Source organism: Mauremys mutica, chromosome 7 (genome assembly GCF_020497125.1).
Source record: "Mauremys mutica isolate MM-2020 ecotype Southern chromosome 7, ASM2049712v1, whole genome shotgun sequence".
Classification (NCBI taxonomy): domain Eukaryota; kingdom Metazoa; phylum Chordata; order Testudines; family Geoemydidae; genus Mauremys; species Mauremys mutica.
Genome location: NC_059078.1, coordinates 85,967,430 through 85,994,305, shown reverse-complemented (window position 1 = coordinate 85,994,305; position 26,876 = coordinate 85,967,430). Strand labels below are relative to the sequence as shown.

General features: G+C 46.3%; 1 protein-coding gene across 1 annotated transcript in view; it reads right to left on the bottom strand.

Moving 5' to 3' along the window:
• Positions 1 to 22,228: 22,228 nt before the first annotated feature.
• HKDC1 (hexokinase domain containing 1) overlaps positions 22,229 to 26,876 on the bottom strand; it is a 34,948-nt gene continuing 30,300 nt past the window's right edge. Inside the window, exons 17-18 of the mRNA XM_045023853.1 lie at positions 25,089 to 25,322; positions 22,229 to 23,017 (exon numbers count right to left, since the gene is read on the bottom strand). Coding sequence (XP_044879788.1) covers positions 22,873 to 23,017; positions 25,089 to 25,322 — 379 coding nt within the window. The 3' untranslated portion in view covers positions 22,229 to 22,872. The remainder of the gene's footprint in view (positions 23,018 to 25,088; positions 25,323 to 26,876) is intronic.

Genomic DNA, 26,876 nt, shown 5'->3' with positions numbered 1-26,876 from the left:
CCCTAACCGTAACTCCAAGTGCCCTACCCATAGGAACCATAAACGTAGCAGCAAGTGCCCTAACCATAGGATCCCTAACCCTAGAGTGGAAAGCCCTACCAATAGGAACCCTAAATGTAGCTCCAATTGCCCTAGCCATAAGAACCCTAATCCCAGGGAAGGGCACCGTACACATAGGAACCAAAACCCCAGCTCCAAGTACCCTACGTATTGGAACCCTAACCGTAGCTCCAAGTGCCCCACCCATAGGAACCATAAACCTAGCAGCAAGTGCCCTAACCATAGGATCCCTAACCCTAGAGCGGAAAGCCCTACCCATAGGAACCCTAAATGTAACTCCAATTGCCCTATCCATAAAAACCCTAACCTAGGGAAGGGCACCGTACACATAGGAACCCTAACACCAGCTCCAAGTGCCCTACCCATATGAACCCTAACCCTAGCTCCAAGTGCCGTAACATTAGGAACCCTTCCCTAGGGTGGGGCGCCCTATGCATAGGAACACTAACCCTAGCTCAAAGTGCTCTACCCATAGGAATACTACTACTAACTCCAAGTACCCTACCTTTAGCAACCCTAACCCAACGGCGGGAAGGCCTATGAATATGCTCCGTAACCTTATGGGTAGGGCGCCCTGCCCTAGGATTACAGTTCCTATGAGTAGAAAACTTGCAGCTAGGGTTAGGGTTCCTGTGGGTAGGGTTCCTAAAGATAGGGCACTTGGAACTAGGGTTAGGATTCCTATGCCTAGAGCACATGGAGATTGAGATAGAGTTCTTATGGGTAGGGCATATGGAGCTAGGGTTGAGGCTCCAATGGGTACGGCATTTAGAGCTAGGTTTAGGGTTCCTATGGGTATGGCATTTAGAACTAGGGTTAGGGTTCCTATGGGTAGTGCATTTGAAGCTAGGGTTAGGGTTTCTATTAGTAGGCGACTTGGAGATACGGTTAGGGTACCTATAAGTAGCACACTCGGAGCTAGGGTTAGGGTTCATATGGGTAGGTGACTTGCAGCTAGGGTTAGGGTTCCTATGGGTAGGAGACTTGGAGATAGGGTTACGGTTCCTATCGGTTGGGTACTGGGAGCTAGGGTTAGGGTTCCTATTGGTAGGATACTCGGAGCTAGGGTTAGGGTTCCTATGGGTAGGGTACTAGGAGCTAGGGTTAGGGTTCCGATGGCTAGGGTACTGGGAACTAGGGTCGGGGTTCCTATGGGTTGTGTACTAGGAGCTAAGTTTAGGGGTTCTATTGGTACGGTTCTCGGAGCTAGGGTTAGGGTTACTATGGGTAGAGCTCTCGGAGCTAGGGTTAGGCTTCCTATGGGTAGGGTACTTAGAACTAGGGTTAGGGTTCCTATGGGTTGGGTACTAGGAGCTAAGTTTACGGGTCCTATTGGTACGGTTCTCGGAGCTAGGGTTAGGGTTCCTATGGGTTGGGTTCTAGGAGCTAGGGTTAGGGTTCGTAAGGGTAGCTGACTTGGAGCTAGAGTTAGGGTTCCTATGGGTAGGCGACTTGGAGCTAGGGTTAGGGTTCCTATCAGTAAGCAACTTGGAGCTAGGGTTAGGATTCCTATGGGTAGGGCACTCGGAGCTAGGGTTAGGGTTCCTATGGGTAGGGTACTGGGAACTAGGGTTAGGGTTCCTATGGGTAGGGTACTGGGAACTAGGGTTAGGGTTCCTATGGGTTGGGTTCTAGGAGATAGAGTTAAGGTTCCTATGGGTAGGGCTCTGGGAGCTAGGGTTAGGGTTTCTATGGGTAGGCAACTTGGAGGTAGGGTTAGGGTTCCTATTGGTAGACGACTTGGAGCTAGGGTTAGGGTTCCTATGGGTTGGGTACTAGGAGATAGGATTAGGGATCCTATTTGTACGGTGCTCGGAGCTACGGTTAGGGTTCCTATGGGTAGGGCTCTCGGAACTAGGGTTAGGGTTCCTATGAGTAGGCGACTTGTAGCTAGGGTTAGGGTTCCTGTGGGTAGGGTTCGTAAAGATAGGGCACTTGGAACTAGGGTTAGGATTCCTATGCCTAGAGCACTTGGAGATTGAGATAGAGTTCTTATGGGTAGGGCATATGGAGCTAGGGTTGAGGCTCCAATAGGTACGGCATTTAGAGCTAGGTTTAGGGTTCCTATGGGTATGGCATTTAGAACTAGGGTTAGGGTTCCTATGGGTAGGGCATTTGAAGCTAGGGTTAGGGTTTCTATTAGTAGGCAACTTGGAGATACGGTTAGGGTACCTATAAGTAGCACACTCGGAGCTAGGGTTAGAGTTCATATGGGTAGGTGACTTGCAGCTAGGGTTACGGTTCCTATCGGTTGGGTACTGGGAGCTAGGGTTAGGGTTCCTATTGGTAGGATACTCGGAGCTAGGGTTAGGGTTCCTATGCGTAGGGTATTAGGAGCTAGTGTTAGGGTTCCGATGGCTAGGGTACTGGGAACTAGGGTCGGGGTTCCTATGGGTTGTGTACTAGGAGCTAAGTTTAGGGGTTCTATTGGTACGGTTCTCGGAGCTAGGGTTAGGGTTACTATGGGTAGAGCTCTCGGAGCTAGGGTTAGGCTTCCTATGGGTAGGGTACTTAGAACTAGGGTTAGGGTTCCTATGGGTTGGGTACTAGGAGCTAAGTTTACGGGTCCTATTGGTACGGTTCTCGGAGCTAGGGTTAGGGTTCCTATGGGTTGGGTTCTAGGAGCTAGGGTTAGGGTTCGTAAGGGTAGCTGACTTGGAGCTAGAGTTAGGGTTCCTATGGGTAGGCGACTTGGAGCTAGGGTTAGGGTTCCTATCAGTAAGCAACTTGGAGCTAGGGTTAGGGTTCCTATGGGTAGGGCATTTGGAGTTAGGGTTAGGGTTCCTATGGGTAGGGTACTGGGAACTAGGGTTAGGGTTCCTATGGGTAGGGTACTGGGAGCTAAGTTTAGGGGTCCTATTGGTACGGTTCTCGGAGCTAGGGTTACGGTTCCTATGGGTAGGGTACTAGGAACTATGGTTAGGGGTCCTATGGGTAGGGTACTAGGAGATAGAGTTAGGGTTCCTATCAGTAGGCAATTTGTAGCTAGGGTTAGGATTCCTATGGGTAGGGCTCTCGGAGCAAGGGTTAGGGTTCCTATTAGTAGGAGAGTTGGAGCTAGGGTTAGGGTTCCTATCGGTAGACGACTTGGAGCTAGGGAATGGATTCCTATGGGTAGGCGACTTGGAGCTAGGAAGAGGGTTTCCAATGGTAGGGTAGTGAGTGCTAGGGGTAGGGTTCCTATGGGTAGGGTAGTCGGAGCTGGGGTTAGGGTTCATATGGGTAGGGCACTCGGAGCTAGGGTTAGGGTTCATATGAGTAGGGCACTCGGAGCAAGGGTTAGCCTTCCTAAGGGTAGGGCACTAGGAACTAGAATTGGGTTCCTATGGGTTGGGAAATCGGAGCTAGGGTTAGGGTTCCTATGGGTAGGCGACTTGGAGCGAGGGTTAGGGTTCCTATGGGTAGGGCATTTGGAGCTAGGGTTAGGGTTCCTATGGTTTGGGTACTGGGAACTAGGGTTACGGTTCCTATGGGTTGGGTAATAGGAATTACCATTAGGGTTCCTATGGGTAAGGCTCTGGGAGCTAGGGTTAGGGTTTCTATGGGTAGGCAACTTGGAGGTAGGGTTAGGGTTCCTATGGGTAGGGTACTCGGAGCTAGGGTTAGGCTTCCTATGGTTTGGGTACTAGGAGCTAGGTTTAGGGGTCCTATTGGTACGGTTCTTGGAGCTAGGATTAGGGTTCCTATGGGTAGGGCTCTAGTAGCTAGGGTTAGGGTTCCTATGGGTAAGCGACTTGGAGCTAGGGTTAGGGTTCCAAAGGGTAGGGCACTCGTAACTAAGGTTAGGGTTCCTATAGGTAGGCGACTTGGAGCTAGGGTTAGGGTTCCTATGGGTAGGTCATTTGGAGCTAGGGTTATGGTTTCTATGGGTAGGCGACTTGGAGGTAGGGATAGGGTTCCTATGGGTAGGGTACTCGGAGCTAGGGTTAGGCTTCCTATGGTTAGGGCATTTGGAGCTAGCGTTAGTGTTCCTATGAATAGTCAGTTTGGAGCTAGGGTTAGAGTTCCTAAGGGCAGGGCACTCGAAGCTAGGGTTAGGGTTCCTATGGGTAGGCAATTTGCAGGTAGGGTTAGGGTTCCTATGGGTAAGGCACTCGGAACTAGGGTTAAAGTTCCTTTGGTTAGGGCACTGGGAACTAGGGTTAGGGTTCCTATGGGTAGGCGACATGCAGGTAGGGTTAGGGAACCTATGGGTAGACAATTTGCAGGTAGGGTTAGGATTCCGATGGGTAGGGCACTCGGAGCTAGGGTTAGGGTTCCTATGGGTAAGCGACTTGGAGCTAGGGTTAGGCTTCCTATAGGTAGCACACTCGGAGCTAGGGTTAGGCTTCCCATGGATAGGTGACATACAGCTAGGGTTAGGGTTCATATGGGAAGGCAATTTGCAGGTAGGGTTACAGTTCCTATGGGTAGGGCACTCGGAGCTAGGGTTAGGGTTCCTATGGGTAAGCGACTTGGAGCTAGGGTTAGGCTTCCTATGGGTAGGGCACTCGGATATAGGGTTAGGTTTCCTATGGGTAGGTGACTTGGAGCTAGGGTTAGGCATCCTATGGATAGGGCATTTGGAGCTATGGTAAGGGTTCCTACTGGTAGGGCATTTGGAGCTAGGGGTAGGGTTTTGATTTGTAGCCTACTTGGAGCTAGGGTTTGGGTTCCTACGGGTAGGCGACTTGGAGCTAGGGTTAGGGTTCCAATGGGTAGGCGACTTGGAGCTAGGGTTAGGGTTCCTATGGTTAGGTGACTTGGAGCTAGGGTTAGGGGTTCTATTGGTAGGCTACCTGGACCTAGGGTTAGGCTTCCAATGGGTAGGGCACTCGGAGCTGGGGTTAGGCTTCCCATGGGTACGCGACATGCAGCTAGGGTTAGGGTTCCTATGGGAAGGCAATTTGCAGGTACCGTTATAGTTCCTTTGGTTAGGGCACTCGGAGCAAGGGTTAGCATTCCTATGGGTAAGCGACATGCAGGTAGGGTTAGGCTTCCTATGTTAGGGCATTCGGAGCTAGGGTTAGGCTTCCTATGGGTAGGGCACTCAGAGCTAGGGGTAGGGTTCCTTAGGGTAGGGCACTCGGAGCTAGGGTTAGGGTTCCTAAGGGTAGGACACTCGGAACTAGGGGTAGGGTTCCTTAGGGTAGGGCACTCGGAGCTAGGGTTAGGGTTCCTAAGGGTAGGGCACTCGGAACTAGGGCTAGTGTTCGTATGCGTTGGGCATTTAGAGCTAGGGTTAGGGTTCCTATGGGTAGGGCACTTGAAGCTAGTGGTAGGGTTTCTATGGGTAGGTGACTTGGAGCTAGGGTTAGGGTTCCTATAGGTAGGGCATTTGGAGATAGGGTTCGCATTCCTATGGGTTGGCGACTTGCAGCTAGGGTTAGGGGTCCTATGAGTAGGCCACTTTGAGCTAGGGTTAGGGGTCCTATGGGTAGGGCCCTCGGAGCTAGGGTTAGGGTTCCTATAGGTAGGCGACTTGGAGCTAGAGTTAGGGTTCCTTTGGGTAGGGTATTCGGAGCTAGGGTTCAGTTTCCTATGGGTAGGATATTCAGAGCTAGAGTTAGATTTGCTAAGGGGAGGGCACTCTAAGCTAGGGTGAGGGTTCTTATGGGTAGGGTACTCGGACCTAGGGATAGGTTTCCTATAGGTAGAGCACTTAGAGCTAAGGTTACACTTCCTATGGGTAGTCGACTTGCAGCTAGGTTTAGGGTTCCAAAGGATAGGGCACTCGTAACTAGGGTTAGGTTTCCTATGGGTAGGCGACTTGGAGCTAGGGTTAGGGTTCTTATGGGTAGGGCATTTGGAGCTACGGTTAGGGTTTCTATGGGTAGGCGACTTGGAGGTAGGGTTAGGGTTCCTATGGGTAGGGCACTCGGAGCTAGGGTTAGGGTTTCTATGGGTAAGCGACTTGGAGGTAGGGTTAGTGTTCCTATGGGTAGGACATTTGGAGCTAGGGGTAGGGTTCCTATAGGTAGAGCACTTAGAGCTAAGGTTACAGTTCCTATGGGTAGTCGACTTGCAGCTATTGTTAGGGTTCCAAAGCGTAGGGCACTCGTAACTAGGGTTAGGGTTTCTATGGGTAGGATACAAGGAACTAGGGTGAGGGTTCCTATGGGTAGGGTTAGGCTTCCTATGGGTAGGGTTAGGCTTCCTATGCATAGGGCATTTTGAGCTTCGGTAAGGATTCCTATGGGTAGGGCATTTGGAGCTAGGGCTAGGGTTCCTATAGGTAGAGCACTTAGAGCTAAGGTTACAGTTCCTATGGGTAGTCGACTTGCAGCTAGGGTTAGGGTTCCAAAGAGTAGGGTACTCGGAGCTAGGGTTCGGCTTCCTATGGGTAGGGCATTTGGAGCTAGGGTCAGGTTTCCTATGGGTAGTCAATTTGCAGCAAGGGTTAGGGTTCCTATGGGTAGGGCACTCGGAACTAGGGTTAGGGTTCCTATGGGTTGGGTACTGGGAGCTAGGGTCAGGGTTCCTATTAGTAGGGTACTCTGAGTTAGCGTTAGGGTTCCTATTGGTAGGTGACTTGGAGCTAGAGTTATGGTTCCTATGGGTAGGCGACTTGCTGTTAGGGTTAGGCTTCCTATGCATAGGGCATTTTGAGCTTGGGTAAGGGTTCCTATGGGTAGGGCATTTGGAGCTAGGGTTAGGGTTTCCATGGGTAGGCGACTTGAAGATAGGGTTAGGCTTCCTATGGATAGGGCACTCGGAGCTAGGGTTAGGGTTCCTATGGGTTGGGTACTAGGAGCTAGGGTCAGGGTTCCTATTGGGAGGGTATTCGGAGTTAGCTTTAGGGTTCCTATTGGTAGGGCATTTGGAGCTAGGGTTAGGCTTCCTATGGGTAGGGCACTCGGAGCTAGGGTTAGGCTTCCTGTGGGTAGGGCACTGGGAGCTAGGGTTAGGCTTCCTATGGGTAGGGCACTCGGAGCAAGGGTTAGGCTTCCTATGGGTAGGCGACATTCAGCTAGGGTTAGGGTTCCTATGGGTAGGCAATTTGCAGGTAGGGTTAGGGTTCCTATGGGTAGGGCACTCGGAACTAGGGTTAGGGTTCCTATGGGTAGAGCACTCGGAGCTAGGGTTAGGCTTCCTATGGGTAGGGCACTCGGAGCTAGGGTTAGGGTTCCTATGGGTAGGCGACATGCAGGTAGGGTTAGGGAACCTATGGGTAGGCAACTTGCAGCTAGGGTTAGGGTTCCTATGGGTAGGGCACTCGGAGCTAGGGCAGGGATAGCTCAGTGGTTTGAGCATTGGCCTGCTAAACCCAGGGTTGTGAGTTCAGTCCTTGAGGGGGCCATTTGGGGATTGGTCCTGCTTTGAGCAGGGGGTTGGACTAGATGATCTCCTGAGGTCCCTTCAAACCCTAATAATCTATGATTCTTTGGGTAGGGCACTCAGAGCTAGGCTTAGGCTTCCTATGGGTAGGGCACTCGGAGCTAGGGTTAGGGTTTCTAAGGGTAGGCAATTTGGAGGTAAGGTTAGAGTTCCTATGTGTAGGCGACTTCGAGCTAGGGTTAGGGTTGTTATGGGTAGGGCATTTGGAGCTAGGGTTATCGTTCCTATAGGTAGGGCACTCGGAACGAGGGTTAGGGTTCCTATGGGAAGGGTGCCCCACCCCAGGGTTAGGGTTCCTATGGGTAGGTACTTCAAGCTAGGGTTAGGGTTCCTATGGGTAAGGCACTTGGTGCTAGGGTTAGGGTTCCTAAGGGTAGGGCACTTGGAGCTAGGGTCTCTAGTATAAGATGTAACTATGTTTTAACAATGCTGGGGAAAAACCATTGTTCTCCCAAAGACCTGACTTTTTAAAGCCAGAAGACTCCTAAAGTTGTATCACACAGCATCAATATCAATCTCTTTCCATTGCTGTTTTTAAAATAAACATATATAAAAAGTTATATATTCATAGTAAGATAAAGGTAATTAAATTGCAGGTTTTAGATTATTGGATCATCATGCCCAGAGTCAGAATAAATCCCCTTCCCCCATGTATAGCAATGTAATGTAACAAGTACTCTTTCAAGTAAGGATGTCCAGCACCAAAAATTCTAGTACATTATGTGGGATTTTCACCTCCTTCTGAAAATGAATCCCTGCCTCTATAAATCTTTGATCTGATCTGTGTAATAAACTCTCCTGTTAGTTTCTTGGGGCTGGAAACTCTCATTTTTGTCTGGAAATACCAATTTCACACTCCCCTGATTTTATCTGGGGGGATAAGACTGAGATTTGTAACAGATACCCAGAGAATGACACAAGCATAGGCCACTGGCAGAAGCAGAATCCCAGACTCATTTAGTCAGAGACTTCTCTATACTTAAGTTTATCATTCGACTGAAGGAAGACAAAGACAGGAGTTCAAGTTTTGGGGATGCCCTGCTTGTATTCAGAATATTTGAATGAACACACACACACGCACACTTCAAACCATCCCTAAATACCACCTTTAACTACCAATAACATTTAGTTCCATACTCCAGTGTACTATAAAATTATCCCAGGAACAAAATAAAAAAGGAACCTAGATACTTTAGTACACACTTAAATTGACAGGTGTCCTGAAAGCTCTTTAGCAAAGACATCCTCAGAAACATCATACCTTGACATATCTATTACAGCAATGTCAAACTGAATGCTGAAAGACGGGACTTCTAAAAGAATGCTAACATTAAATGTTTCCCCTGTTTCTTTCCACTCAAAGTTTCTCCCCATCAGCTTTCTGATGTTTGTTAGCCTGGGACATGCTCAACTGGGCAGCATATTGAGCAATTAATTTTTTCATATTTCTCTGTTGGCCGCAAGCCATATTTAAAGAGCTAAACACCTGCTGGGTAAAAATGCTACTTACTGCTTATTCCTGCTGTAGTTTGTTGAATTAAAAGTTCTTTATTTGAAAGCTGTAAACAAAATCTTTTTCATCTTTCAATAAAAAATGTGAATCATGTTCTCCAACAATATAACTTCGTTGTGATGAATGAAGGCATTGCTATTGCTCTAATCATGATAATATATCAGCTGGTTTCAGAGTCAATTCCTTTTTGTCTAAAATTTAATGACCATGCAATTATTTAAATTTCAGACTAACAGACTGGGCTTTAGAGATACAATGCTGCTCCCTTGCACTGAAAACACAAACTTGAAAGCAATAGAATCGTTTCTAGACCACAGTTTCTGAATATATAATAAAATCTTTAAAATTCAGTCTGCACAAACAGAATCATGCCTAAACTAAACACAGATGCTTCATTTAAAAGTTGAGTAGAAAAAGCCAAAGCATTACTGTATTTCTCAGTGTGTGATTACAATACAACTCAGGAATCCTTAACAGGCCCACGACTTAAACTTGGCTACATTATAAAATCCCATCTCTCTCTGCCGGAGGGGTTTTTGGTGTCAGTTTTGGGTTGGCTGGGAAGATGCAGGGAACCCCAAGTCTGGGGTCTAAGATCCTTGCCCCCAGAGGGACCTGGCTGAGGGGTCCTGGTTGTACCTACAAGCCCTGCTTGGGACTGTGTTCCTGTCATCTAATAAACCTTCTGTTTTACTGGCTGGCTGAGAGTCACGGTGAACCACAGGAAATGGGGAGTGCAGGGCCCTGACTCCCCCACACTCCGTAACAACTCCCTGAGCTCTTTTTGGTTTAAGTTAATCTCCTGCAGCATTACTGCCTGCAGCACATGTGCCCTTCAGGCATTTAAACAATTTCTTTCTCATGTCACTATTTATCCCATTCATTTTCCACAATCAGCTACAGTTCTAACATCACTGTCCTTAATCTTCCTCATTGAAGTTTTGATGAGGCACCTATAGGGACAGCACCTTCCTTGTTTACCTTCTTTTGATCATAAATCTGATTAGGCTTTCTAAAGCTTTCTCTGTGAGCTCTTCTCATATTTTCCCCAGCAAGCTCCCTCCCTTGAGCAAATTGTCAGTCATGTGATTTATCTGCTTAATTAACCACTTAAGTTCAAAGCACCATAATTTTCGTTCTTACCAGACTTTATAAGACCACAGCCAGGGTGAGGTGGCCATGACCTATCCAAGATATCACACACAGAGCTGGAAATAGACTCCTGAATTCCTGCCTACCAGAGCTTTGCATTCAGGGTGGCTCCAGGCACCAGCACGCCAAGCGCGTGCTTGGGGCGGCATGCCACGGGGGGCGCTCTGCCGGTTGCCGGGAGGGCGGCAGGCAGCTCCGGTGGACCTCCCGCAGGCGTGCCTGCAGAGGGTCCGCTAGTCCCGTGGCTTCAGTGGAGCATCCGCAGGCAAGCCTGCGGGAGGTCCACCGGAGCCGCGGGACCAGCGACCGGCGGCGTGCCACCGTGCTTGGGGCGGCGAAATGGCTAGAGCCGCCCCTGTTTGCATTAGCCACACTTCCACCCTCTCTTATTTTATCTTCAGTGTTTTCTCTCATGCCTCTCACTCTCTCCGCTCTTCACCTCCTCACCACCACCATCACTACTCTCTCACTTACTAGTTCTTTCTCCCCCACATTGTCTGTCTGCTTCTTCCTACCATGATGACCGGCTCCTGGGAGGTTGGAATATATGGTGGCAGCAGATGACCCTTCAAGGCCAGGAAACGAGCGAGCGAGAAAGCCTGAACCAAACCAGTATGAACCACCTCTTCCTCCTCCTCCTCCCTTCATGCCTCTTCCCTCTGTTGCACTCTCGGAGTCTGTATTGGGACAGTGAAGAGAAGAGGGGAAGGAGGTGGCAAGCTTTGACTGACTGTTCAACAGCTCTGAGCTGAGCCTCTAGCCGCTGAGCTGAGCATAAGAACTAGAGAGAACACTTCCTCACAGCTCTGCTGGTGAGTCACGTGGGCTGGGATAAAAGGCAGAGCAAAGGCAGTGAGAGTGGGCAACAGTCACACTAGCTGAGTGATACCTGACAGGTAATTCATGGTCCAGACATAGGTGGCAGGTTTGTATAATTTTTGGTGGTGCCCAACATGGTGGTGCCCCCTCCCCCGCTCTCGCCCTGTAAGCCGATATAAAATGAAGCTACAATGCGTCGGCACCACAAGATTACAAGGGTCAATTAAAAGTGGAAAGTCAGAAGCAGCACTTGCCTGCTTCAATATACAGTATTAAATTTTGTTGCACCTGTTGTGACAAAGTGGGAATGTTCTTAATGTTTTCTCTGAATACTGTGTGGGTGCCTCAGTTTCCCCTGCAAGGTGCCAACTGAAGGTGCTGGGGAAAAAGAGATCAGAAGAGATCCAGAAGACACACAAAGGCTAGAGGAGGGAGTGTCAGTTTGGAGCTGGCTGGGGAAATGGGGAGAGGCCCAGAACTTGGGTCTAGGCTCCCCACCCTCCAAGATGGACCTGACTGAGGGGACCTGTTTTCTGTACCTACAAGCTCTGTTTTAGACTGTGATCCTGTCGTCTAATAAACCTTCTGTTTTACCGGCTAGCTGAGAGTCACATCTGACTGCAGAGTTGGGGTGCAGGGACCTCTGGCTGCCCCAGGACCTGCCTGGGCACACTCGCTGTGGAAAGCACACAGTGTGGAAGGGCATGCTGAATGCTCCGAGGTCAGACCCAGGAAGGTGTAAGCTTCTTGCTCTGGAGACAGTATGCTCAGAGAGAGGAGGCTCCCCCAGAGTCCTGACTGGCTTTGTATGGAGTAGTTCCAAAGCATCCCAGCATCCCCTTCCACACCATGCGCTTCCCAGAAGTCCGCACAGGCACTGACACTCCCTCCTCTGGCCTTTGTCTCTTTTCCAGGCATTAGGCGGCCACCTGATCAATTTGTTCTCCAACACCTTCAGTTGGCACCTTGGAGGAGAGCGGCCCAGGCCATCAGTTGCCCGGAGACAGGGTTTCGGCCATTCTCTGTGCAGACGGCATCACACTGGCACTCTAGGGCGCTACAAAAATCACACCCCCTTATCCCACCACCTAGATCCTTGAGAAATGCATAGGGGAAACTGAGGCACCCACACAGTATTCAGAGAAAACATTAAGAACATTCCCACTTTGTAACACCTGTATACTTTAAAGGGTGTAAAATAATCAAGTATTGTGCTAAACACAATGATACTCCAAACTGACCACCAAATTTAAGTTGCACATTTTCCCCCTCAAGTGAGGGCTCTGGGGTGGGGCTGGGGATGAGGGGTTCACAGTGCAGCAGGGTGCTCAGGGTTGGGGTGCTGGGGGTGCAGGCTCTGGGGTGGGACAGGGCTGGGGATAAGGAACTTGGGATGTAGACAGGCTGCCCCAGGGCTAGGGCCAGAGAGGATTCTCCCCCCTCCTTACAGACAGCAGCAAGCTCCAGAGGAGAGACCCCCCCCCACACAGCACACTCACTCTGCACCACAGTCATTGCACATGCTCCTAGGGACTCTCTCAGGTCTAGAAAGCCCACTCGCCTCCCCTATGGTGGGTACCGGGGCAGGGGTTGTCATCAGGTGTGGCCTCCCCTGCTGCTGCCCGTGGGTGCCGGGGGAGAGAGCTCCCAAGCACATGTGTGCCTCCTTCCCCCTCCTCTCTCCCTCTTCCCCTCCCCCGGTGCTCCAAGAAGCTGCCTGCCACTGATCTCTATAGCCTTAGGCAAAAGCAGCACAAAGGAGAGAGGCACTGGCTGTTTTCTTTCAGGCAGGGAAGCTCCGAGGCGGGGGCAGGGGAGAAACCCAGCTCCAAATATTGGTGGAGCACAGCCCCCAGCCTTGAATATCCTGGTGCTTAAGCACCTTGAGCCCACATAAGCTGCCGCCCCTGAGTCCAGATGCTGCTGCCAGTGCTCTACTGATTTACGCTCAACCATAGAGGACACGGAGTCTTTGGGCCCAGCAGGCTGCAATTAAGCAGGGAGGAGGAGACTTGTGCGAAATCTGAGTTGAAAGCAAGCTTGACAGGCTAGGCTGTGAATGGGCAGAGATGAGTCTTATTTGCCGAGGAAAACAGACACTCCCCTCTGGTCCCATTTCCTTTACTTCTCCAGGCTGTCTCCTTTGCTATGGTCCTGAGGGCTGGTTGGCCCACCTATTTCTTTCTTGCAGCAGATGTGAAGAGTTGATGTCCTTCTCCTTGACTGCCCTGTAAGCATCAACTGTAGGCTCACAGCTGAGCCACTAGACAGTGTGCTGCTGTGTCACTCAATGTCTGAGATTTTTCTTAAAGCCCCACCTCCAGGAGACCTTTGGTTACTTGAAAATGTCAGTTTTAATTTAAAAAACCTAAGCTTTAGCCCTCTAATTACAGAGAAAAAGCTTGAAAACTTGAGTCCTAAAGGCTCCAAAGCCAGAAGGTAAATAAAACCCAATCTTCATTACTTTTTGAAATCTCATGATTTTGGGGACCTGTATCGTGATTTTTATACATTTGAGGCTGGCACCTCACGTTTGGAGACGGGCTTAGAGCAGAGACAATTGGTGGGCAGAGAGCTACACGATGCACATCAAAGGGGGGAGACTTTGTGGTCCTGCTTCCCCACTACCTTGCATTTTCTGTGTCCTTTACATCTAAACAGATTACATGTAAAATGCTAATGGATCAGAATTCTCCATTCACTTACACCAGTAGTAGCCTTTTATGCTCAGTTTGCACAGGTGTCAATGACTACACAAGCTGCAAGGGCCGTGGAGAACCTGGCCCCTAAGGAGAACACCACTTTTCATCTTCTTACCAAGAGAACCACCCCTCGGGAGCTAGCCAATGGTAAGAGAACTTACACAAGGGAAAAGACAGAGTGCAGGGACAGAGTAGAGCAGCAACTTCCCATCTCCCCAGCCCTTCCAATAAACAATTAGGTCAGTTGCATCCTTGATCACAGCACTTCAATGTTTTTAATTTATCTTCTTATTTTGCCTCTTTCTCTATTCCTTTTATTCAAGGGAAGCAGTTCTCCACCCCTTTGCACCAGTGTAGCTCCATTGACTTCAGTTGTTATACCTGATGTACAGTGGTATAACCGAGAGGGAAATCAGGCCCTAGTGTTACAATTCTCCCCACTCATCTTTTACTCCTTTTCCAAATAGCATCCATCCTCTCTTGCAAAAAAGAAAAAAGCTTTTATTTAAATCTCTGTCAAGTCAGTTTCTTTCTAATTTAAGGTTTGGATTTTTTTAATCCTCTCCTTTCAAAAATATGAAGTTTCTATTCTTTTTATATTCATAACCAGGCATGAAAGAACAAGATTGCAAATACAATAGTCAGTGTTTTTTTAAGTTCTTGTCTCTTTTTGTTTGCCAAACTGCTCCCAGAAAAATGCCACTTCACCACAAGAGTAAAAGCTGACATTGAATTCTCTGCTACCTGACAGGTATATCACAGCTTACAATTGTGCAGGAGACAGTCCTAAAATATTTTAACAGAGTTCCAACAACAACATCCCTAGTGAGACATTTGCATGTGTCCCCTGCATAGTGCAGTTTAATCACGTATCTTTGCCAAGGCATCCTAGGATAAGGTTTCTATTGCAAGGAATCTTCCCCAGAAGCCTGGTCTTAACGGACTGATGGCTGCACAAGTTTTCTTCCTAAACATCCCTTCAAGAAACCCATGTCTGGAAACAGACCGCTCAACTCCTTCCATACTGTCATTTATTCCTTCATTGCTCACTCACAACTGGATTTTGTGCTCCTCATCAGAAGACCCCACTTCAGATTCTAAAAAATGCTTCTTTTGAGCTATTTTTCCCTCTGGTAGACTCATACCTTTAATAGTCCCCTGGGTGGAGGTCCTTAAAGTGAATGGAGCCCTGCAACAGAGGAGACTGCAGCATTACCCTCCATCCACTTACAGAGGAAGGGGACACTACAGGTATTGCTGCTAAACTGCCTTTTACCCCTAAATTTCTGATATAATCCAACTGTGGCAGAGCTCCATTGCATTCCTTCCTCTCCTAAGGACCCATTACAGAGTTTGAAGTGGTGCACATGCTTTGCAAACCACTTCCCAGAGTAAGGGAATGTAGTTTCACCACCTTCATACCACAGGCTCCTGTTGGCAGTTGCTCCCCAACAGCCGGCAGCTGCAAAGCAAATTTTCCCCTTTTCAGTACCTACACCTATTATCTGTCCCTTCATCCCAAATCCTTCCCCACTCCCAGTACACTTCCCATGTCAGCTTCCCCACAGGCAGTGGTGAGCTGGACCCGGTTCCCACCTGTTCCCGGGAACTGGTTGTTAAATTTAGAAATCCTTTTAGAACCGGTTGTAAAGGACTTTTAAATTTAAGAAAAGCTCCAGCCAGGGGCGGCTCTGGGTTTTTGGCCGCCCCAAGCAGTCATGCCCGGGAGGCGCCCCCGAGCCGCGGGAGCAGCGGACCTCCCGCGGGCATGACTGCAGAGGGTCCACTGGTCGCGCGGCTCGGCTGGACCTCCCGCAGCTGCGGGCGGTTCGCTGGTCCAGCGGCTCCGGTTGAGCTGCCGCAGGCATGCCTGCGGGAGGTCCACTGGAGCCGCCGGCCGAGCGTCCCCTCCGCAGTCATGCCTGCGGCAGGTCCGCTGCTCCCGGGGCTCCGGTGGACCTCCCGCAGGCATGACTGCGGCAGGTCCGCCGGCCCAGCCTGCCGCCCCCCCGGGAAAGGGCCGCCCCAGGCGGGTGCTTGCCCCGCTGGGCTCTGGAGCCGGCCCTGGCTCCAGCAGCTCCCTGCCCCGGGCCCCAGCTCACCTGGCTCCAGCTCTACCTCTGCCTCCTCCTCCTCTGAAGGCTCCCACTCCGGGCTTCCCGCCAATCAGCTGTTAGCGCAGGAAGCCTGGGAGGGCTGAGAAGGAAGCAGCAGCTTCCAGCAGGTAAGCTGGGGTGGGGGGCAGGAGGAGGGCTCTAGGCACCGCGCATCTCCAGCCCCGACCCCGACTCCAACTCCGGGCGGCGCGGGTTCGGGCTGGACCCCGGCCTCGACCCCGACTCCGGCCGGCCAGGCAGCGCGGCTCCGGGCCGGACCCCGGCCCCGGCCCCGACTCCGGCCGGCCAGGCAGCGCGGCTCCGGGCCGGACCCCGGCCCCGACTCCGGCCGGGCGGCGCGGCTCCGGGCCGGACCCCGGCCCCGACTCCGGCCGGGCGGCGCGGCTCCGGGCCGGACCCCGGCCCCGACTCCGGCCGGGCGGCGCGGCTCCGGGCCGGACCCCGGCCCCGACTCCGGCCGGGCGGCGCGGCTCCGGGCCGGACCCCGGCCCCCGCCCCGACTCCGGCGGCGCGGCTCCAGGCAGCGCAGTAAGGGGGGCAGGGAGCAGGTGTTGGATAGAGGGCGGGGGGTGGATTAGGGTCGGGACTCGGGGTGGTCAGACGGCAGGGAACAGGGGAATTGAATGGGGGCAAGGGTGCCGGTGGGGGACAGTCAGGAAGGAGCAGGGGTTGGATGGGGCCATGGGAGGCAGTCAGGGGCAGGGGTTCCAGGACACAGAGTCAGGCAGTCGGGACAGATAGAAGGGGTGGTTGGATGGGGCAGGGGTCCTGGGGGGCCATCAGGAATAAGAGGAGAGGTTGGATGGGGTGGCAGGGGGCAGTTAGGGGACAGGGAAGGGGGGGATGGGGCAGGGGTCCTGGGGTTGGGGTGTCAAAGAACATGGGAGGTTGGATGGGGCAGGAGTCCCGGGGGGGCACGACCCCCTCGTGGGGTGAGGAGGAGGGAACCGGTTGTTATTATTTTGGCAGCTCATCACTGTCCACAGGTATCTCCAGCCTACGGGCACAAGCCCCCAAGCACCCAAAGCTCATAACATCAAGTGATAGCACCACAAGATCCACCAATCTGTGCACAGTAACTTCTGCATCAGTTTCCAAACAGACTCACTCTTCCACCATCACATCCAGAGAACTCGCTGAAGGAGACACTTTGGCAGGAAAAGGAAGTGAGAACTCTCTCTCTCTAGCACACTACCATTGTGTTTGGGTTCCTAACACAACAGGAGAATTTTTAAATCCCCCAGAAACATGTATTTTCACTGAAATCTAAAGAAACATCATGAAAACATTTCTTCTCATTCTGAGGACCACTACATTTTGGCCCTACACTTCTTTACATGATTCTTCTAATCCTATATAAAACTGAGCTCCCAAGACGAGATATTCAGTGATTTGCTATAATCAGGGATTCCTGAAGGATTTACAAGTGATCCTATATTTACTTCTGAACACTAGTTTGTCAGAGTTACCCAGGGAAACATCTCAGTAGTGATCTATTACACCCATTTACTCTAGATTCTAAATCAGAAGCAAATGTAACAACCTTCTGGTAGCCAGTGTACATCCATTCATCTAAGGCAGGATAAATAGCAAGGAGGAACGAGGAAATGGGAGAGGAAGGTATCTTTGAGATCATTCTTTCACAGAGTCATAGATCTTGTCTGACCTCCTTCACAAGCCATAGAACCTCACCCAGTAATTTTTGCATCAAGCCTACAATTGTCAGCTCTCCTGTCACCAAGAAAAAAAAGTAGCAATTTCAAAAAGTAGGCAAACAGAGGGAAGACACTAAAGAACCTGAAGCACAAAAAAACCAAAAAAGATATTGAAGGGGAAAAAAACAAAATGAAGGAATCACAAAACACAGACAACTTGAAGTAACTCACTTTATTGTAAATCTGCTGCAAGAGTTTATATGCTAGTTATATACATAATTAATCTGCATACTTTTTCAATGTACTGTGTGCTGGGTAACAGATATTCATCTGAAGTTTTTTTATTTTAAATCCCAGCTAAAGCAAAAGAAGGTATTGCTGTGTGTGCTGCGTAAAGGATTTTAGTTCAACTTCTTAAAACATGTACATGTGAGACTGCAAGTCTGCAACATTCCTTTCACTTTTTATGTTGGCATTATCAGAAACAATGTACCATATTGTTAGCTAGTTATAGAAGAATTTATCTTATTTTAGCGTAAGCTGAAAGTAATGAAGTGTATAGATCCTAAAAGCTGTAGCTAACAGGCTCTTTAGGAAATCACTGTGAAGTTCCTCGCCTCACCTTTCCATAGCCCAATAGCTGCCAATCCTCATCTCTTTAGAGAGAGACAGACAGAGAGAGCAAGAGACTGCACATCAGAACCTTGTTCATTATTTCTCTACCCACCTTCAGAAATCAGAGCCTCCCCTGCTGCTATGACATATCATTGTTCTGCTGATGTTTTATCATATCTGTGTGGGCAGTGTTTGGATTCACGGTGCCCCTGCTGCTTAAATGAAGGTTAGACTAAATGTGGACTAGAACAATGTCCTTGGCATTTTGAGATATCTTTAGACAATGATTTCCATTTACTGTGTGAGCAGCATTTTGCGATCACATGATCAGATTCCGCAACACCTACACTAAGTGTAAAATGAAGCCACAAACATTTTATATTGTTGGCCTAGCATATCACACTGCAGCTGAGGTGTACGCTACTCAGCTCCAGTTTTCTAAGGGCTTATTTATATACAAAAAAGAGGGAAATAGGACTTTTCTAATCTAAAATAAGAGTGTCCATACAAAGGTTTTGCACCAGTTTGACTATACTGATTTTGTTAAATTGGGACTCAAACTGTATAGATCAGGGGTTGGCAACCTTTCAGAAGTGATGTGCCAAGTCTTCATTTATTTACTCTAATTTAAGGTTTTGCGTGCCAGTAATACATTTTAACATTTTTAGAAGGTCTCTTTCTACAAGTCTATAATATATAACTAAACTATTGTTGTATGTAAAGTAAATAAGGTTTTTAAAATGTTTAAGAAGCTTCATTTAAAATAAAATTAAAATGCAGAGCCCCCTGGACCAGTGGCCAGGACTCAGGCAGTGAGAGTACCACTGAAAATCAGCTTGCATGCTGCCTTTGGCACGTGTGCCATAGGTTGCCTATCCCTGGTATAGATCAACCCTTAGGCACCTACTTCCCAACAAAGTAATATGCTGTTGCCGGTACACACATCTCTATCATCATCATCTATAATGGATTAAAGGGACTGTTAGGGTTTTTTTTAGATAAATGAATATTACATATCATTTTACAGGAGAAACCTACATATTTTAATGGAAATCAAACCAACAGTTGTATAAATAAAATAGGGGCTCTATAAAAGTGATTCTTTAAACCTAAGAAAATGTATCATATACCACTGGACCATACTCTCTCCCCTCTTTGAGGGGACTATAATGAATCCCCCCATTCACAATGCCAGTGGGAGCCGGCCAAGACCCATCTCCCTCCAGTGGGAGCCAGTAGCTTTTCCACTGAGTCCCACAGCTCCATTCAGATTCCTCTGCACTTTGGGGTTCCCCAGTACCGATAGTCCAGAACACACTGCACTTCTCACAAGAGCATTCTTCACTCTGGGACATAAATACGAGTTTAAGCCCATTTGTACAGGAGTTTAGCAGGACCCAATAGAGGCGCTATCAGGTCCCAGCACTGTCAAGTGAACATTGCAATTCTTTCCCTAAATGCCGCAGTCATTTTAATTCCTCTGATCCTGGGTTGGGTGTGGACTCAGGATGTGGCAGCATTGACCATTTCTGTTTTCGCCAGTTAATACCTACTTGTTTTTAAATATTCATGCTAACATTATGGCCTGACAATTGCTAGTATTCCTATACAAAACTAATACAAATCAAATATTCATCCTCTGTCATATATAGCCAGGATACTTTTGAGTCAGCTGATATTGTGGGATTGCTATTGAAGTTAAAATTGGCTATGCAGGGATCATGTAATTATTCCTGCAGCAACATTTGAATGTATATAAAAAAGATTTGATGCAGGTCACTAGTCTCCAACTACCCACCTTTTTTCAGTAGGGAGTACTGTATGGTATGTTTGAATTAGTACCTACAGCTCTGAAAGAAGAAACCCACTCACCCTATCTAATGTTTTTCTAAGATGCTCATCACCACATGATTTACACTGCTCGTTGCTTTGAAAAAGTTGGTTCCAAATAGTGCCTGCTTATTTTACTTACTAAAAGTAATTTTCTGTGAAGAGTCAGTATTTCATGGGAAAATCTGATCAAGTAGTATTGTTAAATCTGAACAAAGGTATAATGAAAATAAATGTAAAATTATTAAACTACTTGTGGGAGATCATGAAAACATGTGATGCATTCGCTTCTGTTTGTAATACGATTGCATGACTAGTCTGTTCTTAAATATTAAATATGCATTTACCTTCTCCAGCTAGCCCAGAAACAAAATTGATACATTAGCTCTTAGAAAGTGAAAATCATTTTGAATTTCATTAGTTTGTTTTATTTTTTTCATGCATTCAGTAATTTCAATATGTCACAGTGAAAGATGCTATTGACCAGCTTTTAAAAAATATATAGTGAATGTACTGTATCTTAAAAAATGTGATTCATTGTTGCTAGGCTTAAATTTTCAATCTTATTTCAGATTTTATATTATTGTTAACATGAAGCCAGCTATTTAACACAGTGCACAATACTTATGGATGAATCCAAGCCCCGGCTGTGTCAGCACAAATGCTGTGTCTTGCTGTGCTCCCAGCACAAGTACACAGGAATATGTGTGGACAGAGGATTAAGAGGGTATGGAAGCAGCTGAGATTGGAAACCAGAGGTTTGCCATTTTGATTCTTTGTGCTACATATTATTTCATTTCATTTGGCAATCCATTAAATAAGAGTGTGATTTTTTTAAGTCACACCCAAAGGTATTGACTATTTTCAAAATTTCTATAAATCTCAGCCTATTTTACAGTCCCACTGATAAATATCAAACAGGCATTCCTGTTTCATCCCCCGCTGGTTGGCCCTTGCCCATTAATAAACCATCTTTATCAACTGCCTGGCTGCTGAGCTCAGATACTACTGATAGGTTTAAAAAGTTCACATCAGCCTGTGTCTCTGCTGCTCACCCCATGCCACTGAAGTGTCACTTTTGGAGTGAGCAACAAAACATGTTGTTCCCACAAGAGTTAATTTAGCATGATTGGAGACATGCAGATCAGCAGCCAGGGGACTAAGAAAGATGGAAAGAGAAACATTTCCACAAAATGGAAACAATCTGATTTTTAAAATTTGAATGGGGAGGAAAGACTAGAAGGAAAACAAGAACCAGATAAATTAATGTGGCCTTGTTCTAGAAAACATTCCTGGGACATGGCGATTAAAAAAGAGGTGTAATGAGGTGGTCTGTCCCTTTAAAGGCTGAGGGGCAGGGAGCTAGGGTGACCAGATGTCCCGATTTTATAGGGACAGTCCAGATATTTGGGCCTTTTTCTTATATAAGTGGCTATTACCCTCCACCCCCGTCCCAATTTTTCACACTTGCTATCTGGCCACCTTACAGGGAGCAGGGAGCCTGTTCTGAAGAGAAGCCCAGCAAGCAGGTGCTGGAAAGCGGCCAATCCAGCAAGACAGCATTTTGTGATTGGATCTGATTCACAGGTGGAGGCTATAAATAAGGGCCCCAGGCCATGAAAGAGCCTGAGACCAAAAAAACAGGTGAGAGTACACTTTCATATGGGCTGCAGCTGATTTTTGTACAGTACATCCACTTTCTAACAGTATGTGGGGTGCACTGTATTATAACTAGTCTGGAACCAAGACAGTAAAAATGTAGTAATTAGGGCTGTCCATTACTTGCAATTAACTCACGCAATTAACTCAAAAGATTGTGATTAAAAAATTAATAGCGATTAATCACAATTTTAATCGCACTGTTAAACAATAGAATACCAATTCTATATAAGAAAAAGGCCCAAATTGAAATGTATTAAATATTTTTGATGTTTTTCTACATTTTCAAATATATTGATTTCAAATACAAAGTATACAGCACTCACTTTATATTATTTTTATTACAAATATTTGCACTGTAAAAATGATAAACAGAAGATATAATATTTTTTAATTCACCTCATACAAATACTGAAGTGCAATCCCTTTATCGTGAAAGTGCAACTTACAAATGTAGCTTTTTTTGTTACATAACTGCTCTCAGAAACAAAATAATGTAAAACTTTAGAGCCTACAAGTCCACTCAGTCCTACTTCTTGTTTAGCCAATCGCTAAGAAAAACAAGGTTGTTTACATTTACGAGAGATAATGCTGCCTGCTTATTTACAATGTCACCTGAAAGTGAGAACAGGCATTCACATGGCACTTTTGTAATAAAAAAATAAAATATAAAGTGAGCACTGTACACTTTGTATTCTGCATTGTAATTTAAATCAATATATTTGAAAATGTAGAAAACAATCCAAAATATTTAAATAAATGGTACTCTATTATTGGTTAATGGTACGATTAAGTTTTTAATCTTTCAATTAATTTTTTCAATCATGCGATTAATCGAGATTAATTTTTAATCACTTGACAGCCCTAGTAGTAATACATGTTTCATTGAACATAATGTTTCACTGGACAAAGTTAATTAATTTATTCCAATTTGTGTATCTATTTTAAAAAACAAAAATGAAAAAAATATACCCACTAGAGATGTACAGTATCAGAATCTCAATACTCACTGAGGCAGACCAAGCTAAGGCTAAAAACCCCTAAAACCCTGAAAAAACTGGGTGACAAACTCACAGGTTAACATTAGTGGGGCAGGAGATCAATTAAGCACTTCAAAAACTGATTTTTGGGGAAAAAAATTACATTTCTGTGACCTGCTGTATCACACTATGTATGGCATTCGGTCATGTAGCAGCAATGAGTCTATTGTAATAACCCAGAATACAGTGCTAACTAGCATGAGGATACCCCAACCTCCACCCAAGTTACGGTGGGTCAAAGATTTGACTTGTTCTGCATTGACGGTGGTTCTAATCTAGCTGCTAGCTAATAGCGGGTATTTCTTGTTGGTCTCCACCCAAGTTATTTTGTGTAGTCATTGAGCAAATCTCTAATGCACTTGTACAACTGTACTTAAATATTTATCTTTGTTTTTAATTTTCTCCAACATTATGCAATCTTTTTGCCACAGCAGTAATTAGGGCAGCTCCCTTTCCACTTCCATCTTCAGATAGCATGAAAGTCACATCACACTGAGGTGCCATTTCTTTCACTGTTTCCCGTAAAATCCCAGAAAAACTAAAAGAAAAAAAAACACTTTACAATGTGTAAATGGAGTGATCATTTCTACTTGTTTATAAATTATTTAAATCACCACTTATTTAATTTTGTGTATTCTGAAATTTTTAGTTTGCTGATTTTATGCTAATGATTATCATACACGACCACCATAATGTACCCCCAGAAATAAGGGATCCTGAGTGCATCCATGTTGTTCACATCCTTTCTTCACTAACCCAGACTAAAAAAGGTTTGTTTCACCTATAGGAAGCAAGGGGCCAAACAAATAAGACAGCGCATCAAACATCTTCCTTTGGTTCTCCCCCCGTCCCTTCAGTATGTTCTGCCTTCTACAACAGGAAACAGAAACAAATTCTTCCATCCTGTGAGATTGTGAGAGAAGAGGACCCATTTCCTCAGAGGGAAATGTCACTTAATGTTGTTTCTCTCTCTAGCACGCAGCAGCAGGCAACACTGGGTTCCAGATTCTTTTAATATAAAGAAGCACTGAGGCCTTCTGTGGCGCTACTAGTCTAGCCAGCTCTTTGCCATCTCACCCATTGTACTTTATGGGAATTTCATTTTGCCTGTTCCAAGGGGTGCAATAGTGAACATGGAGCTTTTTAGGTGCCAAGGGGTTCTGATGAAGAAGTCCCATCAGGAGCTAATGCAGGAATTTGTACTGCAGGTGATTCAGAAGAGAAAAGAAGGGAAGAGATGCCAAAATAATCTACCCCAATATAACACAAATTTGGATATAACGCGGTAAAACAGCCCCGCTCTGGGGGGGCGGGACTGCCCGCTCCAGCGGATCAAATGAAGTTCGATATAATGCGGTAAGATTTTTTGGCTCCTGAGGACAGCGTTATATCGGGGTAGAAGTGTAGTTAAATCTATGGAAACATTTCCATAGCCTAAGTTTGGCAGTTGGGAGATGACAACTATAAATTCCTCTCTATAAAATGTGTGAAAAGTTAACGTAATCTGGAAACATTTTAACTGCAAACAAAAAAAGTGGCACTTCCCCATCTTGGTCACAGTTTTCATTTTCAGTTTTCCTATCTTCCCTACCATCATGAACTGAAGAGAGCAGAGAAGCCTTATATTTTAGAAACTACTGAGGATGATAGGCAGTCTTCCTTCTGCAAAGCGAGTCTTCTGATGCAGCTAGTTTGGCAGCAAATTCTACACCTTCCTCTACCCTCGTTAGACCTCATTCACGGAACATGGATGTAACCTCAGCAACTAGCATAAACTTCCATTTGAACAAGGCCACCTCTTTGGCAAAAATTTGGCCAAAGTCATCACCAAAAATATTAAAGGTCCAAAATGCCAAAGATTCATTTAGAACCATTAGAAACTTCTTCCGTTACAGGTTTCCAGCGTGAAGATTTCCTTTTGACTGAGATTGGGAGGGGGGCCGGGTTTCTCCCCCTAACTGGAATTTTAATACATTTTAAGCATCCAAAAAGGCCATAAAAAAAGGAAATGTTAAAGGATAATACATGTGCTAAATGAACCAGAGAGGTATACAGTGTTTGACTGATGCAGCTGTTGGCTTGGCACAAGAACAGAGCTGACTTACTATAAATTAATGAGATGATAAATATGCCTTTATATTGATTATTAGTTAACATTTATATTGTATTCTCTTCTAGGGACCAACCAGGTCAGCGCCCGTTGTATCTAGGCATTTATACTGTATAAAAAGAGTTTAGGTAGTTTCTAAATGTATTTAACTAAAAAGAGAAACCTTCATTTCTTGCTTGCTGTGGAAGCTAAAAGATTGGAAACTAGCTCTTCTGTTTAATTCAGAATCAATCATTACAACCTCAGCAGCAAGATTCCCTTTCTTCAGTCAAGCTGCTCTGAACTAATACAGTACAAGGCGGCACTGCTTTGAGCCTCTCTCTTGGCAGTTTTCAACCCTTAGACCAAATTAATAAGTAGACTTCAGGGATACACATTCATTTCTTGAGGATAACCTTTCAGTTTCTATAATCTAAACATACTATTGAATACAGGTTTGTTTGTTTTCTTCATGGACTCTTAAGTCAACACTAAAGCAAAGAAGGAACAAAGTACTCACTGCGGATGTAGTTTGTATAAAGTTCCATCCACTCCAACAGTGATTTTCAAGTGCTCTAGATTTCTGTTTTCTCTCTTCTTCTCTACTATAGCAGCCAGTCCTGCTCCACATAGCTGGGCTGCTCTCTTTGAAACAGCACCACACACCTCCTTTACGATAATGCTGTCATCACAAGTGCTGTCCAATCCAAGCTCCTGCAGAATTCTTCTAACCTGAAGAAGGGCTAGCCGGTCACTGTGTTCATACAAACACAACAGCAACTTTTGGTTAGGAGATACTGTGTGTACTTTCGGATTTTTAGTCTTACAAATGAAACCGAATTGTTAGAGATTAGCTCTGAAGAAAAGCCCAAACACCCTTAATTGGGAGGGAGGTTCTGACTCCAAATCCAAATTTTACATCTTGAGCCCCTCTGTAATTGCTATGAATACCACTTAAGAGGAATGAGGTAGTTTTTAAAGGGCACAAATAGCTGTGGGGCACTTCTCATTGAAAATCAGTAGGAATTAGGCACCTCACTGCCATTTCTGCCTTTGAAAAATCTACCACCAATGGGTCACAAGTCAGCCGCCCTATTTTTTTTTAGCATCTTTTCTTTCAAGATCAAAAGGTGATTTTACTCTGAAGATCACGGACAAGCACCCACATACATGCATACACATGTATATTCAGAGCACAGTTCTTTTTTGTAATCCATTATTAATACTCTTTTTGTAAAGGTAGTAACACTTGAGTGCCTCAGCAAACACTGTGAATGAGATAAAGGCTGTGCATGGTGGTAGGATTTTTAAGATGACACGGTTAGGTAAGAACGGGGATAATTACTCCTAACAATTACAGAATAGTTATGCAACTTCCTCCCCCCCCCCACTCCTATTTTTAACAGGCTTCCAGGAAGGGGAATACTCCATGTTTTTGTGGGGGAATCACAGAATCATAGCACTGTAAAGGACCTGGAAAGGTCATCTAGTTCAGTCCCCTGCACTCATGGCAAGACTAAGTATTATTTAGACCATTCCTGACAGGTGTTTGTCTAACCTGCTCTTAAAAATCTCCAGTGATGAAGATTCCACAACCTCCATAGGCAATTTATTCCAGTGCTTAACCACCTTGACAGGAAATTTTTCCTAATGTCCAACCTAAACCTCCCTTGCTGCAATTTAAGCCCATTGCTTCTTGTCCTGTCTTCAGAGGTTAAGAACAATTTACCTCCTCCTCGTAACAACATTTTATGTACTTGAAAACTGTTATGTCCCCTTTCAGTCTTCTCTTCTCCATACTAAACAAACCCAATTTTTCAATCTTCCCTCGTAGGTCACGTTTTCTAGACCTTTAGTCATATTTGTTGTTGTCCTCTGGACTTTCTCCAGTTTGTCCACATCTTTCCTGAAATGTGGCACCCAGAATTGGACACAATACTCCAGCTGTGGAGTACAGTGGAAGAATTACTTCTCATGTCTTGCTTATAACACTCCTGCTAATACATCCCAGAAAGCTTTTTTGGGATGTTGGGAGGGGGGCAACAGTTTTACACTGTTGACTCATATTTAGCTTGTGGTCCACTATGACCTGCAGATCCCTTTCCGCAGTACTGCTTCCTAGGCAGTCATTTCCCATTTTGTATGTGTGCAACTGACTGTTCCTTCCTAAATGGAGTACTTTGCATTTGTCCTTATTGAATTTAATCCTACTTACTTCAGAACACTGCTCCAGATCATTCTGAATTTTAATCCTATCCTCCAAAGCACTTGCAACCCCTCCCAGCTCGGTATCATCCACAAACTTTGT